Here is an 18886-nt window from a genome sequence, read left to right as displayed (position 1 = left end):
TCTGCAATGGCATATTGGATGTCATTCATACATAACATTTAGCTTCCAACCCCCCAAATCCTGTATGCTGAAATGCAGCTAAAGAGCAGAGAAAGACCATAGAATTTACATAGGTGGCACTGGATTTGCCTTTTTTATGCAAATACATCATGCTGGATAACAGTAAGAATAAAGAACAAGGATTAAATTATCAGTGCCTCCTGGGGACTTGTGGCTCATTTGAGGAAGGTACTCGTAATTGTCCATATATAGAATTTAAACCCATGGTTGAGTAGTTTTTCCTCAATATTCTGACCTCAAAATAGGTAACAAGCTTACAACTTAAAGATTTCACAGGGGGTAAATTAAGGTTTATAGATTAATAGGAAGATGGGTGCAAATTATTTTAGTTTCTTATATAATTTATTCTTAAAGAATCTTATATTCTAAAACAACAGTTTGATTCTTCAAATTCACCAATCAAGATCTAGACTGCTTCTCCCCACCTCCATAAAGAATATGAACTAAGAGAGAAGATAAAAGAAATAGAGAATTTTAATTTGCCAAGTAATAAAGAGGAAAAAGGCTAGCTTTATTAATAAAAAAGGGGATAACCTATTTCCTCAATCACCAAATTAATGAAAAGTACTTTTCTTCAGTGAGATTCTGTGTGAATGAAAACTCTTGAATAAAAGCTGGGATTACCACAAAAGATAAGAAAATGATGAGTCATTTAAAATCAAAGATCAGTGAATTCCCATTTCCTTCTTGAACATATATTTAAAATAAGTTAGCTGCCATGAAGAGTCCTGATAAGTAAAACTTAATCAGTGTGGAAAAGTTTTTAATCATAACTCCTAGAAATTATTTGAGAGCTAATCTGTATCTTCTGCTATGATTCTGTGCCTAGTTTTGCTTTAAATGTGTATGAACTAAAACTACTGAATCACTTCCAAAGAAAAGGTTTTTTATTCTGAGTTCTAACTGTAATATTACTTAAGCTTTCCTGTTTTTAAACTAGGAACTGAGTGTGAAGATTATTGCTTATTTTGTGGACTGATGATGTTTGCACTGTACTGTGCAATTGATGTTTTGGAAGACATAATTTAAACCACAATATATTCAAACCTATGTAGAAATGAGCCATATTGTAACAGGATTCCACATGTGAAATTACTTGTCACTTAGGAAATCTGCTCAGTCCACAATTTGTCTTTTAAACTGGTGGTGAACCCTGGGGGCAGGCTTAGAAGCGGTCTTTGTATTACAAGACCCCACCTTCCTGTCCAGGGCTGAGCTAACCAACTTCTGATGGAAAATCTTGGAATTCTTCTGGGAGAGAGTCTATTGGTCAGTCTCTAGAGAAAGATGGACCCATGACAGTAAACTCATAGGGTTTAGAATGGCCATACTTAGCCAGGGACTCACCAAGAAGAGACCACAGTATATAGATTAAAGAGAGAAGAATGAAACGTGTTTGCAAAAGGAAGCAGAGACTATGGACCTCGGGATGGATGGAAGATCTTTTTAAGTTTCCAGTGCTAGTTCCATGGGTAAAAGTTTTTGCCCTGCGGCTTTCCTGTATTTTCTCAATAAGTTCTGCAAATCCCTTGACTAAGAACAACTGTAGCAGCATATGGTTAGTGGGCTTGTAGCCTATGGCAGGTCCCACTAATGCCCTCCCTGGGGCATATTTGTAGGGAGTCAGGACCTGAAGTGAGAATAATACTTCCCAGAGTCCCTCCCTTTTCCTAAACTGACCGTGTCCTTCTCAATTTTTTTCTTGATTATCTGAAAGACTAGTTAATTTCAAAATGAAGAGGTGGTTCTATAAAGCTGACAATCACACGTCTGTAAACTAAGAGATATAATTTTCATCTAATATTAAAGAAATAATTTTAAAAATGAAAGAAATGTAATATCTAGAAATGCTTTAGTAAAAATAAAGCATCATACTTACGTTTTATCCTCCAGTGTCTTACAGGATTTCTTTATTTCTTCAACCTGTTGTTCCCAATGTCTTATTGATTCGTGCAGTTGTGCTATCTCTAAGTTGTGATCACTAAGAACCTATTGAAAATTCAATGAAATTATGGCATTTAGTCATCAGCAAATGATTCATGACAGCTGTTCAATTCACCAAATATTCATGTATCACCCACTCAACTTTTACATTGGGGGTTAAAAAAGTCCTTTAGTTTAAATGAGAAGCAATCATTAAAATTGTTTATTCATGTACAGCAAACTTAGACAGATATAATCCTGAATTCATAAAAAAGAATAATCAGAAAAATAATGGTTTATTATCACACATTCAGAATTAAGGAATCTATCCAAAACTGAGGGTGGGGGGAAAGAGCAGCCAAAATATACCAGTGAGAATGTGAAAACTATAAAAACAACTTCAAGATGTGCATTCGTTTGACTATCATTTGAAAAAAGTTAAGCAAGTCTATATTTTCATACATCTTCAAAAAATTGTTGTAGGATATTAGAATGAGCATTATTTAAAAAGTTAAACAAATTGGAGCTTTTGCTTTAATTGCTGAAAAAGTTACCTTTCGTGCTGAAAAGCATTTTTCTTAATATTTCATCAATATTTTGGAAATGGGATAATTTGGTACTGTGAAAAAATGTTAGCATGATTTAAAAGAAGGAAGTATAAATGGAGAAAACTCACAGGGAAATGATGTTTTTACAATGAAGTTTTGGAATAAAGAAAAGGGAAGGTAAAGTTATAAGTGCCTTGGGTCCACATTTCAGCTCATGAGGGAGAATGGAGATGAAAGAAAAGCTGATCAAATTCCTTTGCTCTCTGGCACAGAATTACCATTGACAGATTATGCAATGCCCTCTAACCCTGCACAAAAATGTGGAGTCAGAGGAACATCTGGGGGGGTCATGCTGGGTGAGATAAGAAGGTGAAAGCTAGGAAAGAGGAAAAGATGGCAGCATGAGTAGGGTGGCAGAAATCTCCTCCCAAAACCATATATATTTTGAAAATACAGCAAATACAACTATTCCTAAAAGAGGGACCAGAAGATTCAGTACACCAGCCAGTCTACATCTGAGAGAAACCAATTTCTCATGGAAAAGGGTAAGATATAAAGCCGTGACCTGGCGGGACCTGAGCACTACCCCCACTCCAGCTCACTGGCAGGAGGAAAAGAATCAGAATGGGGAGGGAGTGGAAGCACAGGACTGCTAAATAACCAGCCCTAGTAATCTACCCTGGGAGCACAGACACGCATTGCATGGTGCTCTAGATATTAGAGGAGCAGAAAAGCAAAATCTGAGACTAAGACTGCAAACAGGTCCCCACAGCCAGCTACCCTGGGACAAGAGAAAAGCAGGTGCTTTAAAAGTCTTAAAGGGACAAGGGTTTATTTAACAGGTGGACAAAATCATCCTGGCACACTCAGCCCAGTAGGCTGGGAACTTTAAGGAACTTCAGGTGCCCTATTCCCCTGGTTAGCAATGCAGCTCCGAGGCCCCTCATGGTGATAAGCAGCCTGCCATTCCTTCCCCCCACCAGCACTGTGAGCAAACTGGCTGACCTGCCATTGTTGCCAACCAGCCAGAGAGCAGCCCCTCCTACAGCAACCACACAGCTTAACAGAGAGACTTCTCCCTGTGGCAGCTAACTGGACCAGACCCAGAGGCTGCTCCCTGCGCATAGTGGACTGGAACAGACTGTGGAGAGAGGTGCAGAGACTGGGAGGCACAAAGGGGTTTTGTTCTCATGCCAGAACACACACCGCTCACCTGTGACCCCTGCCAGCATCCTAGGCCATCCCAAGGGACACCCCACCCATGGCAGCTAAGGGATTAACGCAGAGACTGCTCCCTGTGTGCTGTTGACCAGCACAAACAGAAGAGATGGGCATGGAGGCATGAAGGGGCTTTGCTCTTGTGACAGAACACATGCTGCTGGCCTGTGATCCCCGCCATTGCCCTAGGCCATCTCGAAGGCCGCCCTGCCCATGACAGTATATGGGATTAATCCAGAGGATGCCCCTTGCGTGTGGTTGACAGGCACAGACAGAGGAGGTGGGCATGAAGACTGGGAGGCACAAAGGGACCTTTTCCTTGTGGCAGACACATGCGCTGCTGGCCTGCAACCCCTGCCAGTTCCCTAGGCCATCCCGAGGGCTGTCTTGCCCACGGCAATATAGGGGATGAATCCAGAGGCTGCTCCTGTGCACAATTAACCAGTACATACAGCAGAGACATGCAAGGTGGCCAGCAAGCAGAAAAGGACTTTGTTCTCCCAGCTGACACACGTGTCACTTGCCGGTGACCACTCCATTGCCATGAAAAGGCAGAAAAACCTTGTTCAATCCAAAATCCCTCAAACACCAGACAGAGGTCTCAGTGAAACTGAAATCACCAATCTTCCTGAAAAAGAACTCAAAGTAAAAGTCACAAGCATGCTGATGGAGCTATAGAGAAATATTCAAGAGCTAAGGGATGAATTCAGGAGAGAGATAACAGAAATGAAACAAACAATGGAAGAATTTAAGAGCAGGCTGAATGAGGTGGAAGAGACTGTTAATGGAATAGAAATCAGAGAACAGGAATACAGAGAAGCTGAGGCAGAGAGAGAAAAAAGGATCTCTAGGAAGGAAAGGATATTAAGAGAACTGTGTGACCAATCTGAATGGAACAATATTGGCATTATAGGGGTACCAGAAGAAGAAGAGAGAGAAAAAGGGATAGAAAGTGTATTTGAAGAAATAATTGCTGAAAACTTCCCCAATCTGGGGAAGGAAAGAGTCCCTGAGGCCATGAAAGTGCACAGATCTCCCAACACAAGGAACCCAAGGAGGACAACACCAAGACATATAATAATTAAAATGGCAAAGATCAAAGACAAGGACAGAGTATTAAAAGAATCCAGAGAGAAAAAAAAAATCACCTACAAAGGAAAACCCATCAGGCTATCATCAGAATTCTCAACAGAAATCTTACAGGCCAGAAAGGAATGGCATGATATATTCAATGCAATGAAACAGAAGGGCCTTGAAGCAAGAATATTCTATCCAGCAATATTATCATTTACATTTGAAGGAGGGATTAAACAACTCCCAGATAATCAAAAGTTGAGGGAATTTACCTCCCACAAATCTCTACAGTGTATTTTAGAGGGACTTCTCTAGATGGAAGTATGCCTAAGGTTAAATAGCTGTCACCAGAGAAAATGAAACCACAGCAAAGGAAGTAGACCAACTAAATGCAAAATAAAATCAGCTACCCACAAAGTCAGTCAAGGGAAACACAAAGAGTACAGAATAAAACACCTAATATATAAAGAGTGGAGGAGGAAGAAAAAGAAGGGAGATAAATAAAGAATCATCAAACTGTATTTATAATAGTGTAATAAGTGAGTTAAGTTAAATGGTTAGACAGTAAATAAACTGCCCTTGAATCTTTGGTAACCACAAATCCAAAACCTACAATGGCAATAAGTACATATCTATCAATAATCCCCTAAATGTAAATATATTAAATGCACCAATCAAAAGACATAGAGTTACTGAATCAATAAAAAGGCAAGGCCCATCTATATGCTCCCTACAAGAGACTCACTTCAAACCCAAAGACATACACAGACTAAAACTGAAGAGATGGGAAAAGGTATTTCAAGCAAACAATAGGGAGAAAAAAGCAGGTGTTGCAGTACTAGTATCAAACAAAATAGACTTCAAAACAAGGAAAGTAACAAGAAACAAAGAAGAACATTACATAATGATAAAGGGATCAGTCCAACAAGAGGATATAACCATTATAAATATCTATGCACCCAACACAGGAGTACCTACATAAGTGAAACAAATACTAACAGAATTAAAGGAGAAAATAGAATGCAGTGCATTCATTTTAGGAGACTTCAACACACCACTCACTTCAAAGGACAGATCAACGAGACAGAAAATAAGTACGGACATAGAGGCACTGAAGAACACATTAGAACAGATGGACCTAACAGATATCTATAGAACATTCCACCCAAAAGCAACATTATAAACATATTCTTCTCAGACACATTATAAACACATGGAGTCTTGACAACATGCTCCTAAATAATCAATTGATCAATGGCCAAATAAAAACAGAGATCAAGCAATATATGGAGACAAATGAAAACAGCAGCACAATGCCCCAACTTCTGGGGGACATAGTAAAGGCAGTTGTAAGAGGAAAGTATATAGCAATTCAGGCCAATTTAAAGAAGTAAGAACAATCCCAAATGAATAGTCTAAGTTCACAGTTATTGGAACTGGAAAAAGAAGAACAAATGAGGCCCAAAGTAAGTAGAAGGAGGGACATAATAAAGATCAGAGAAGAAATAAATAAAATTGAGAAGAATAAAACAATAGAAAGAAATTAAAGAAACCAAGAGCTGGTTCTCTGAGAAAATAAACAAATTAGATAAACCCCTAGCAAGACTTACTAAGAAAAAAAGAGAATCTAAAAATATAAACAGAATTAGAAATGAGAAAGGAAAAATCACTACGGACACCACAGAAATACAAAGAATTATTAGAGAATACTATGAAAAACTATATGCTAACAAACTGGATAACCTAGAAGAAACGGACAACTTTCTACAAAAATACAACCTTCCAAGACTGACCCAGAAAGAAACAGAAAATCTAAACAGAACAACTACCAGCAATGAAATTGAATCAGTAATCCAAAAACTACCCAAGAACAAAACCTCTAGGCCAGGTAGATTCACCACTGAATTTTATCAGACATTTAGAGAAGACATAATACCCATTCTCCTTAAAGATTTCCAAAAAGTAGAAGAGGAGGGAATACTTCCAAACTCATTCTATAAAGCCAGCATCACTCTAATACCAAAACCAGGCACAAACACCACAAAAAAAGAAAACTACAGACCAATATCCCTGATGAACATAGATGCAAAAATACTCAACAAAATATTATTAAAGCAAATTCAAAAATACATCACGAGAATCATACACCATGACCAAGTGGGATTCATCTCAAGAATGCAAGGATGGTACAACATTCGAAAATCCATCAACATCATACACCACATCAACAAAAAGAAGGACAAAAAACCACATGATCATCTCCATAGATGCTGAGAAAGCATTTGACAAAATTCAAACCCCATTCATGATAAAAACTCTCAACAAAATGGGTACAGAGGGCAAGCACCTCAACATAATAATGGCCATATACAACAAACCCACAGCCAACATCATACTCAAGAGTGAGAAGCTGAAAGCTTTCCCTCTAAGTTCGGGAACAAGACAAGGATGCCCACTCTCCCTGCTTTTATTCAACACAGTTCTGGAGGTCCTAGCCACAGCAATCAGACAACACAAAGAAATAAAAGGCATCCAGATTGGTAAGGAAGAAGTCAAACGGTCACTGTTTGCAGATGACATGATATGGTACATAAAAAACCCTAAAGAATCCACTCCAAAACTACTAGAACTAATATCTGAATTCAGCAAAGTTGCAGGACACAAAATTAATACACAGAAATCTATTGCATTCCTATACACTAATGATGAACTAGCAGAAAGAGAAATCAGGAAACCAATTCCATTCACAATTGCATCAAAAAGAACAAAACACCTAGGAATAAACCTAACCAAGGAGGTGAAAGACCTATGCCCTGTAAACTACAAGACACTGTTAAGAGAAATTAAAGAGGACACTAATAAATGGAAATTTATCCCATGCTCTTGCGTAGGAAGAATTAACATTGTCAAATGACCACCCTGCCTAAAGCAATCTACAGATTCAGTGCAATACCTATGAAAATACCAAAAGCATTCTTCAACAAACTACAACAAATAGTTCTAATTCATATGGAACCACAAAAGACCCCGAATAGCCAAGGCAATCCTAAGAAGGAAGAATAAAGCAGGGGATATCTCGCTTCCCAACTTCAAGCTCAACTACAAAGCCACAGTAATCAAGACAATTTGGTACTGGCACAAGAACAGACTCATAGACTAGTGGAACAGAATAGAGAGTCCAGATATAAATTCAAGCATATATGGTCAATTAATATATGATAAAGGAGCCATAGATATACAATGGGGAAATGACAGCCTCTTCATCAAATGGTGTTGTCATAACTGGACAGCTACATGCAAGAGAATGAAAATGGATTACTGTCTAAATCCATACACAAAAGTAAACTCAAAATGGATCAAAGACCTGAAGGTAAGTCATGAAACCATAAAACTCATATGAGAAAACACAGGCAAAAATATCCTGAATATAAACATGAGCAACTTCTTCATGAACATATCTCCCTGGGCAAGGTAAACAAAAACAAAAATGATCAAGTGGGACTACATAAAACTAAAAAGCTTCTGTACAGCAAAGGACACCATCAGTAGAACAAAAAGGCATCCTACAATATGGGAGAATATATTCATAAATAACATATCTGATAAGGGGTTGACATCCAAAATATATAAAGAGCTCATGCACCTCAACAAACAAAAAGCAAATAATCCAATTAAAAATTGGGCAGAGGATATGAACAGACACTTCTCCGAAGAAGAAATTCAGATGACCAACAGGCACATGAAACGATGCTCCACATTGTTAATTATCAGAGAAATGCAAATTGAAATCACAAAGAGATATAACCTCACAACAGTTAGAATGGCCACATCCAAAAGACAAAAAACAACAAATGTTGGCGAGGATGTGGAGAAAGGCAGACACTGCACTCCTACACTGCTGGTGGGAATGTAAATTAGCTCAACCATTGTGGAAAGCAGTATGGAGGTTCCTCAAAATGCTAAAAATAGAAATACCATTTGACCCAGGAATCCCAATTCTAGGAATTTACCCTAAGAATACAGCAGCCCAATTTGAAAAAAAACAGATGCACCCCTATGTTTATTGTAGCACTATTTACAATAGCCAAGAAATGGAAGCAACCTAAATGTCTGTCAGTAGATGAAAGGATAAAGAAGATGTGGTACATATACACAATGGAATATTATTCAGCCATAAGAAGAAAACAAATCCTACCATTTGCAACGACATGGATGGAGCTAGAGGGTATTATGTTCAGTGAAATAAGCCATGTGGAGAAAGACAAGTATCAAATGATTTCACTCATATGTGGAGTATAAGAAGAAAGGAAAAACTGAAGGAACAAAACAGCAGCAGACTCACAGAACCCAAGAATGGACTAACAGTTACCAAAGGGAAAGGGACTGGGGAGGATGGGTGGGAAGGGAGGGAAAAGGGGGAAAGGGGGGCATTACGATTAGCACACATAATGTAGTGGGGGGGGGCATGAGGAAGCTAGTATAACACAGAGAAGAGAAGTGATGATTCTATAGCATCTCACTACGCTGATGGACAGTGACTGTAATGGGGTAGGTGGTGGGGACTTGATAATGGGGGGAATCTAGTAACTACAATGTTGCTCATGTGATTGTATATTAATGATGCCAAAATAAAAAATTAAATAAAATAAAGAAGGTGAAAGCTACCTGAAATTATTTCTTTCTCTAAAGCACCCTATCTTGTCTGAGTGTTTCAGCCCTGGGCAAGTTCACTATATATTCAGTGAGACCAAGAAGTGACAACAGAATGTTCTTGTGGTAAAAGGGTTTATTACCTGACTTTATTCTCATGGAAGTAGGTCAAGCACTAGAATGACATCTGCATGCAGCAGTCTGCAGGTCCATAATCCACCTCTGTCTCTGCCTCTGCCCAGAGCACTGGGCAGAGATCTTTAAATAGTGACTCAGTCAATAATAGCTTATTTCCTACAGGTGTGGAAACAGTAGCCTAACAGTAGGCCAGTTATATCATCAAGGAGTTTAGGGTCGGGTGAGGATCCTGGCCATAGGAACTTCCATTTTCCCCACACACTCACAGGTCATCACATTTGGGCCAAAACTATTTCCAGAGTTAGCAGGGGTCTGAAGTCCTAGCACCACCATCAAAATGGTGTTTAAAGGAGTCTGAACAATCATCAGGATTAGTGGGCATATGCTGAAGGCCCATCAGGTTACCTCTAGCTCTCAGTCCTCCCTGATCTGGACATGTAGGCCACCTTGAGAACCACACACCAGATCTCTTTTCTGCCAACATCACTTTAGCTTGACCTAGCTATGGTTTTCTGAGCTAAGACTACCACATGAAGATTAATCTGCAATTCTATAGCCTAAATGTTGCTTCCTAATCTCAGGCAAGCACAATAACAAACTCTACCAGATACAAAACAGTCAGCTAAAAGCCTATGGGCCTGACCTCATTTGACTCACCACAAAAGCCCTTTGAAGAAGGCAATGCTATTACCCCCATTTTACAGGAGAGGAAGCTTCAGGTTGGCAGAGCCAAACTTTGAACCCAGGTCTCTGTGACATTCAAGTCTGTGCTTTAAACACTATTTTACACTGGTAACATGGGGTGAGGTGGGCAGGTGGGCTGTGGGAGGCAGAGAATGACCCTGGAGGTGACTGTATCCTTGCCACCTTCCCACCTTGTCCCATCTCGCTGGTTTGGTGGGGTGTTTATGACTTATGAGGGCCAATCTGGAGATATGCCCTTGGGCATGCAAATAAAATGTTTTATATAACCCCAGGGTTCTCCTCTGAACCTAGGCTGACTCAGACTTCCTTACAATGTTGATATTTGAAAAATGGATAATGATCTTTTTTATTTTTATTTTTATTTATTTATTTATTATTATTTTTTAAATCTTGCTATCATTAATCTACAATTACATGAAGAACATTATGTTTACTAGGCTCTCCCTACCCCAAGTACCCCCAACAAACCCCATTACAGTCACTGTCCATAAGCATAGTAAGATGTTGTAGAATCACTACTTGTCTTCTCTGTGTTGCACAGCCCTCCCCTTTCTCCCACCCCCCACATTATACATGCTAATCATAATACCCCCTTTCTTCTTCTCCACCCTTATCCTTCCCTACCCTCCCATTCTCCCAGTCTCTTTCCCTTTGGTAACTGTTAGTCCATTCTTGGGTTCTGTGATTCTGCTGCTGTTTTGTTCCTTCAGTTTTTCCTTTCTTCTTACACTTCACAGATGAGTGAAATCATTTGGTATTTGTCTTTCTCCGCTTGGCTTATTTCACTAAGCATAATACCCTCTAGCTCCATCCATGTTGTTGCAAATTGTAGGATTTGTTTTCTTCTTATGGCTGAATAATACTCCATTGTGTATATGTACCACATCTTCTTTATCCATTCATCTACTGATGGACACTTAGGTTGCTTCCATTTCTTGGCTATTGTAAATAGTGCTGCGATAAACATAGGGGTGCATCTGTCTTTTTCAAACTGGAGTGCTGCATTCTTAGGGTAAATTCCTAGAAGTGGAATCCCTGGGTCAAATGGTAAGTCTATTTTGAGCATTTTGAGGAACTTCCATACTGCTTTCACAAAGGTTGAACTAATTTACATTCCCACCAGCAGTGTAGGAGGGTTCCCCTTTCTCCACAACTTTGCCAACATTTGTTGTTGTTTGTCTTTTGGATGGCAGCCATCCTTACTGGTGTGAGGTGATATCTCATTGTGGTTTTAATTTGCATTTCTCTTATGATTAGCCATGTGGAGCATCTTTTCATGTGTCTGTTGGCCATCTGAATTTCTTCTTTGGAGAACTGTCCGTTCAGCTCCTCTGCCCATTTTTTAATTGGATTATTTGCTTTTTGTTTGTTGAGTTGCATGAGCTCTTTATATATTTTGGATGTCAACCCTTTATCGGATCTGTCATTTACAAATATATTCTCCCATACTGTAGGGTACCTTTTTGTTCTACTGATGGTGTCCTTTGCTGTACAGAAGCTTTTCAGCTTTATATAGTCCCCCTTGTTCATTTTTGCTTTTGTTTTCCTTGCCCGGGGAGATATGTTCATGAAGAACTCGCTAATGTTTATGTCCAAGAGATTTTTGCCTATGTTTTTTTCTAAGAATTTTATGGTTTCATGACTTACATTCAGGTCTTTGATCCATTTTGAATTTACTTTTGTGTATGGGGTTAGACAGTGATCCAGTTTCATTCTCTTACATGTAGCTGTCCAGTTTTGCCAGCGCCATCTGTTGAAGAGACTGTCATTTCCCCATTGTATGTCCATGGCTCCTTTATCGAATATTAATTGACCATATATGTCTGGGTTAATGTCTGGAGTCTCTAATCTGTTCCACTGGTCTGTTGCTCTGTTCTTGTGCCAGTACCAAATTGTCTTGATTACTATGGCTTTGTAGTAGAACTTGAAGTTGGGGAGCGAGATCCCCCCAACTTTATTAGTCTTTCTCAGGATTGCTTTGGCTATTCGGGGTCTTTGGTGTTTCCATATGAATTTTTGAACTATTTGTTCCAGTTCGTTGAAGAATGCTGTTGGTAATTTGATAGGGATAGCATGAAATCTGTATATTGCTTTGGGTATGATGGCCATTTTGACTATATTAATTCTTCCTAGCCAAGAGCATGGGATGAATTTCCAGTTGTTAGTGACCCTTTAATTTCTCTTAAGAGTGTCTTATAGTTTTCAGGGTATAGGTCTTTCACTTCTTTGGTTAGGTTTATTCCTAGGTATTTAATTCTTTTTGATGCAATTGTGAATGGAATTATTTTCCTGATTTCTCTTTCTATTGGTTCATTGTTAGTGTATAGGAAAGCCACAGATTTCTGTGTGTTAATTTTATATCCTGCAACTTTGCTGTATTTCAGTGTCAGTTCCAGTAGTTTTGGAGTGGAGTCTTTAGGGTTCTTTATGTACAATATCATGTCATCTGCAAATAGTGACAGTTTGACTTCTTCATTACCAATCTGGATTCCTTGTATTTCTTTGTTTTGTCTAATTGCCATGGCTAGGACCTCCAGTACTATGTTGAATAACAGTGGGGAGAGTGGGCATCCCTGTCTTGTTCCCGATCTCAGAGGAAAAGCTTTCAGTTTATTGCTGTTCAGTATGATGTTGGCTGTGGGTTTATCACATATGGCCTTTATTATATTGAGGTACTTGCCTCTATACCCATTTTTCTGAGAGTTTTTATCATGATTGGATGTTGAATTTTGTCAAATGCTTTTTCAGCGTCTATGGAGATGATCATGTGCTTTTTGTCTTTCTTTTTATTTATGTGGTGTATGATGTTGATAGATTTTCGAATGTTCTACCATCCTTGCATCCCTAGGATGAATCCCACTTGGTCGTGGTGTATGATCCTTTTGATATATTTTTGAATTCGGTTTGCTAATAGTTTATTGAGTATTTTTGGATCTATGTTCATCAGGGATATTGGTCTGTAATTTTCTTTTTTGGTGGGGTCTTTGCCTGGTTTTGGTATTAGGGTGATGTTGGCTTCATAGAATGAGTTTGGGAGTATTCCCTCCTCTTCTGTTTTTTGGAAAACTTTAAGGAGAATGGGTATTATCTATTCTCTGTATGTCTGATAAAATTCCGAGGTAAATCCATCTGGCCTGGGTTTTTTTTTCTTGGACATTATTTTGATTACCACTTCAATTTCTTTGCTGTTAATTGGTTTGTTTAGATTTTGTGTTTCTTCCTTGGTCAGTCTTGGAAGGTTGTATTTTTCTAGGAAGTTGTCCATTTCTTCTAGGTTTTCCAACTTCTTAGCATATAGGTTTTCATAGCAGTCTTTAATAATTCTTTGTATTTCTGTTGGGTCCATTGTGATGTTTCCTTTCTTGTTTCTGATTCTGTTGATGTGTGTTGATTCTCGTTTTCTCTTCATAAGTCTGGCTAGACACTTATCTATTTTGTTTATTTTCTCAAAGAACCAGCTCTTGGTTTCATTGGTTTTTTTCTATTGCTTTATTCTTCTCAATTTTGTTTATTTCTTCTCTGATCTTTATTATGTCCCTCTTTCTGCTGACTTTAGGCCGCATTTTTCTTCTTTTTCCAATTTTGATAATTTGATGTTAGACTATTCATTTGGGTTTGTTCTTCCTTCTTTAAATATGCCTGGATTGCTATATACTTTCCTCCAAAGACTGGTTTTGCTGTGTCCCACAGAAGTTGGGGCTTTGTGTTGTTGCTGTCATTTGTTTCCATATATTGCTGGATCTCCATTTTGATTTTGTCATTGATCCATTGATTATTTAGGAGCATGTTGTTAAGCCTCCATGTGTTTGTGAGCCTTTTTGCTTTCTTTGTACAATTTAGTTCTAGTTTTATACTTCGCGGTCTGGAAAGTTGGTTGGTAGAATTTCAATCTTTTTGAATTTACTGAGGCTCTTTTTGTTGCCTAGTATGTGGTCTATTCTGCATAATGTTCCATGTGCACTTGAGAAGAATGTGTATCCTGTTGCTTTTGGATGTAGAGTTCTGTGGATGTCTATTAGGTCCATCTGTTCTAGTGTGTTGTTCAGTGCCTCTGTGTTCTTACTTATTTTCTGTCTGTGGATCTGTCCTTTGGAGTGAATGGTGTGTTGAAGTCTCCTAAAATGAGTGCATTGCATTTTATTTCCTCCTTTAGTTATGTTAGTATTTGTTTCACATATGCTGGTGCTCCTGTGTTGGGTGCATATATATTTATAATGGTTATATCCTCTTGTTGGACTGAGCCCTTTATCATTATGTAATGTCCTTCTTTATCTCTTGTTACTCTCTTTGTTTTGAAGTCTATTTTGTCTGATACTAGTACTGCAACACCTGCTTTTTTCTCCCTATTGTTTGCATGAAATATCTTTTTCCATCCTTTTTACTTTTAGTCTGTGCATGTCTTTGGGTTTGAGATGGGTCTCTTGTAAGCAGCATATAGATGGGTCTTGTTTTTTTATCCATTTAGTGACTCTTATGTCTTTTGAGTGGTGCATTCAGTCCATTTACATTTTGGGTGATTATCGATAGGTATGCACTTATTGCCATTTCAGGCTTTAGGTTCATGGTTACCAAAGGTTCCAGGTTACTTTCCTTACTATCTAAGAGTCTAACTTAACTCACTTAGTATGCTGTTATAAGCACAATCTAAAGGTTCTTTTCTATTTCTCCTCCTTTTTCTTCCTCCTTCATTCTGTATATGTTAGGTATCAATTTCTGTACTTTTTGTCTATCCCTTGATTGGCTTTGGGGATAGTTAATTTAATTTTGCATTTGCCTTGCAATCAGCTGCTGCACCCTCCCAACCATGGTTTTACTACCTCTGGTGACAGACAGCTATTCAACCCTAGGAACACTTCCTTCTATAGCAGTCCCTCCAAAATAGACTGCAGAGATGGCTTGTGGGAGGTAAACTCTCTCAGCTTTTGCTTATCTGGAAATTGTTTAATCCCTCCTTCAAATTTAAATGATAATCTCGCCAGACAAAGTAATCTTGGTTCCAGGCTCTTCTGCTTCATGGCATTAAATACATCATTTCACTCCCTTCTGGCCTGTAAGGTTTCTGCTGAGAAGTCTGATGTTAGCCTGATGGGCTTTCCTTTGTATGTGATCTTATTTCTGCTTCTGGCTGCTTTTAACAGTCTGTCCTTATCCTTGATCTTTCCCATTTTAATTACTCTGTGTCTTGGTGTTGTTTTCCTTGGGTCCCTTGTGTTGGGAGATCTGTGGATCTCCATGGCCTGAGAGACTATATCCTTCCCCAAATTGGGGAAGTTTTCAGCAACTACTTCCTGAAAGACACTTTCTATCCCTTTCTCTCTCTCTTCTTCTTCTGGTATTCCTATAATGCGAATATTGTTCCGCTTGGATTGGTCACACAGTTCTCTCAATATTCTTTCATTTTTAGAGATCCTTTTTTCTCTCTGTGCCCCAGCTTCTTTGTATTCCCCTTCTCTAGTTTCTATTTCATTTATTGTCTCCTCCACCGTATCCAACCTGCTTTTAATACCCTCCATTGTGCTCTTCAACAATTGGATCTCTGACCTGAATTAATTCCTGAGTTCTTGGATGTCTTTCCGTACCTCCATTAGAATGTTGATGATTTTTATTTTGAACTCCCTTTCAGGAAGAGTCACGAGGTTCATATCATTTAAATCTTTCTCGGGAGTTGTATTAATAATTTTACTCTGGACAAGGTTCCTTTGGTGTTTCACGTTTGTATATGGCGCCCTCTAGTGTCCAGAGGCTCTATTCTGGAGCTGCTCAGCCCCTGAAGCAATGTCGGGGGTCACAGGGGAGCGGTACTGGTGCCTGGGTGGAGGAAAGAGCTGTTCCCCGCCTCCTGGCTGCTGTGCCTGTCTCCACTGCCTGAGCCAGTGGGCCAGTCACACAGGTATGTTTTTGTCCCTGAGCAGCCGGATATGGATCCCTGCTTTCCACAAGCAAGTGGAATCCCAGTCTCCCCAGGAACCCTGCATGTATTTACTTTCCATCTTGGTAGTCACGCGAGTCTCATGAAAGCACCGTGAAATGTAGGTTTGTGTTCCTAGCGCAGATCTCCAGAGCTAGGTATTCAGCAGTCCCAAGCCTTCCACTCCCTCCCTGTTCCATTTCTCTTCCTCCCGCTGGTGAGGTTGGGTGGGGCAGGGGCTTGGGTCCCGGGGAGCCACAGCACTGGTATGTTACCCCGTTAGCTGAGGTCTGCTCTTTTCTCCAGGTGTGTGCAGTCTGATGCCGTCCTCTTTCCAGTTGATCTCTTAGGATTAGTTGCGCCAATTAAATTTTCTAATTGTATCCAGTTTTAGGAGGAAGCCTCTGTCTCTCCTCTCACGCTGCCATCTTTAATCCCCTGGATAATGAGGTTTTTTAAATGCACATATTTGAGGGGGAAATTGGACTTTACTAATGTTTTATAATTGGATATCATAAGAGACACATTCTAACTAAAATTATGAAAAAAATCACTCTATAAAAAGGATAATGTAATTAACTGAACATTCTGATAAGAAATGTAATGTTTCAGGATTACTATCACCCCGTATAGTTTGACATGTAATACTCAACACGAATAGAAGAAATACACTAAAGAGTCATTAATTCAACTAATTATGAAAGAAAATTAGTTTTCTGTTTTAACTGATATAAAAGTGGTATTAACTTTAACCTCCTCAAATATAGTCACCACCATAAGCTTCATTTTTTCTATCTTTCAAATAAGAATAATCCTCACAAAATATTTATCACAGTGTTATCATTTTTTAAAAAAATAGAAGTGCAGACCTCTGAAGAATATTCCATTTTTATTGAAGTATATATAGTTGATATACAATATTACATTGATTTAAAATATACAACATAGTGATCTACATTATTAATGCTCACCCCAATTAGTCCAGTTACTAGATCTATCAACATAGAAAGATGTTACAGAATTATTGACTATATTGTGTATGCTGTACTTTCATCCTCATGACTAATTTATATTGATTGAGATTTTGTGCCTCTTTATCCCCTTCACCCATTCCTACTATTTGACTGAGGTGTTTTCTAATTCAAATAGATAAATAGTCCCCTTTCCATGTCCATGTTCTTATCCCTAATATAAATGGAGAGTCTAAACTCTGTTTTATTATGACATATTCAGAATTAAGGAATCTGCCCATGGTTAATCATTTTGTTATGTAAAATAAAGCAACTCCTAGGAATGTTATATATGGTCTGGAAGCATTGGGTCAGTTCTGTGTGCATTTAAAAAAAATCATTTTTGCAGTATTTTTGTCACCAAATGCAATTTGAACCTTAGGCATTCCAAACTTCCTTCTTCCCACCATATTCCTGAAGAAGAAAACACAATTGCACTCTAACACTTTAAATAAAGTATCAGAGAATGTCGACATGCCAAAAGTATTCTCTTAGAACCGCATGAAAATGAATTAAAATCAACCCCTTTTAAAAAAAACCTGCTACTGGTTATGTTCAAGGCAGGGTATACTGAAGTTCTCCAGTCAGGCTTGAAAAACTTAGTTTATTCTTTCTTACCAATGTGCTGTGTGTAACTGTTTCTTTCATTTTTGACATTTTAATCTTTAATGTATCCAAGTCCTTCTTGCTTTTATAAGTCTCCTTTCTCTTCAGTTCACAGAGTTTTTTGTATTCTTCAATCTGTAGTGACAAACATAAACCAATCAAAAAGCTTATGAGAACAACAAAGTTTAGGAAATCTTTTAAAAATTTTGCCGACCTGATGCATATTCAGTCTGAGTATACCACTGTCAATATCTAAGTACCTCAACAACAAAAATAAATAAAACCTGGGTTTGCTTGTTTTGCAGCATCAGGAAAAATAATGAACCAAGGGACCAAACTGTGATTATAAAATGTTCAAGTAGTACATTTATAAAAGCAGCAAAACAAGGATCATTAATAGCAAATTAAAACAGCAATGGACACTTAGTAATTTACTAGGAACACACCAAGGCCATGATTACCAGATTGATAATGTGTTAAGCAGATCAGGAGAGACAAAGGGAGGACTGAAGAATTGTCTGGAAACCTAAATTTACATTACTTAATGGGAAATAAAGCAGACTAAAGACAGAGTAAACCGAGCCACTGAAGATAGGGCAGCTCACAATCCTGGACAACTTCTTACCAGTTTACCAAAATCAAACATATTCTGATCACCTGTCAGACCCTAATGAAAGAGTCACCATCTTTTAAAAATCAAATGCACTAATGGATGTGTCTGACACACTGAATTATCAAGAACAAGCTGAGTAGTAAGGCCTAAGAAAGCATATTCAACTCTGTACTCAAGTGTGGTGAAAACATATTTGAGTAACTTCCCATCAAAGCCACCAGGCAATTTACCCAAAGTGGCTGCTCTGTGATTATCATCAATTATCTCTGTACCAGGGCACAGTGCATATAAATGGAACTTTGTGATTCATAAATTTTGTTGAAAACTGGAATACTGTGTTTATACTCTGGCCTAAGCCTTGTCCCAAGGCCTTGCAATTATAGAAATAATATTAGCAAAAATTATTTTGTTTTGTGTTAGGGAAGATCTTTCA

General features: G+C 38.4%; 1 protein-coding gene across 1 annotated transcript in view; it reads right to left on the bottom strand.

Moving 5' to 3' along the window:
* Positions 1–18886, bottom strand: part of CCDC175 (coiled-coil domain containing 175) — an 80120-nt gene that overhangs the window by 46097 nt on the left and 15137 nt on the right. The window contains 2 exon segments of the mRNA XM_036916636.2: positions 1940–2049; positions 17853–17975. Of these exon segments, the coding sequence (XP_036772531.2) occupies positions 1940–2049; positions 17853–17975 (233 nt within the window).

This window comes from Manis pentadactyla, chromosome 11 (genome assembly GCF_030020395.1).
Source record: "Manis pentadactyla isolate mManPen7 chromosome 11, mManPen7.hap1, whole genome shotgun sequence".
Classification (NCBI taxonomy): domain Eukaryota; kingdom Metazoa; phylum Chordata; class Mammalia; order Pholidota; family Manidae; genus Manis; species Manis pentadactyla.
The sequence above is the reverse complement of the archived record's forward strand: the minus strand, read 5'-3'. Positions and strand labels throughout refer to the sequence as shown.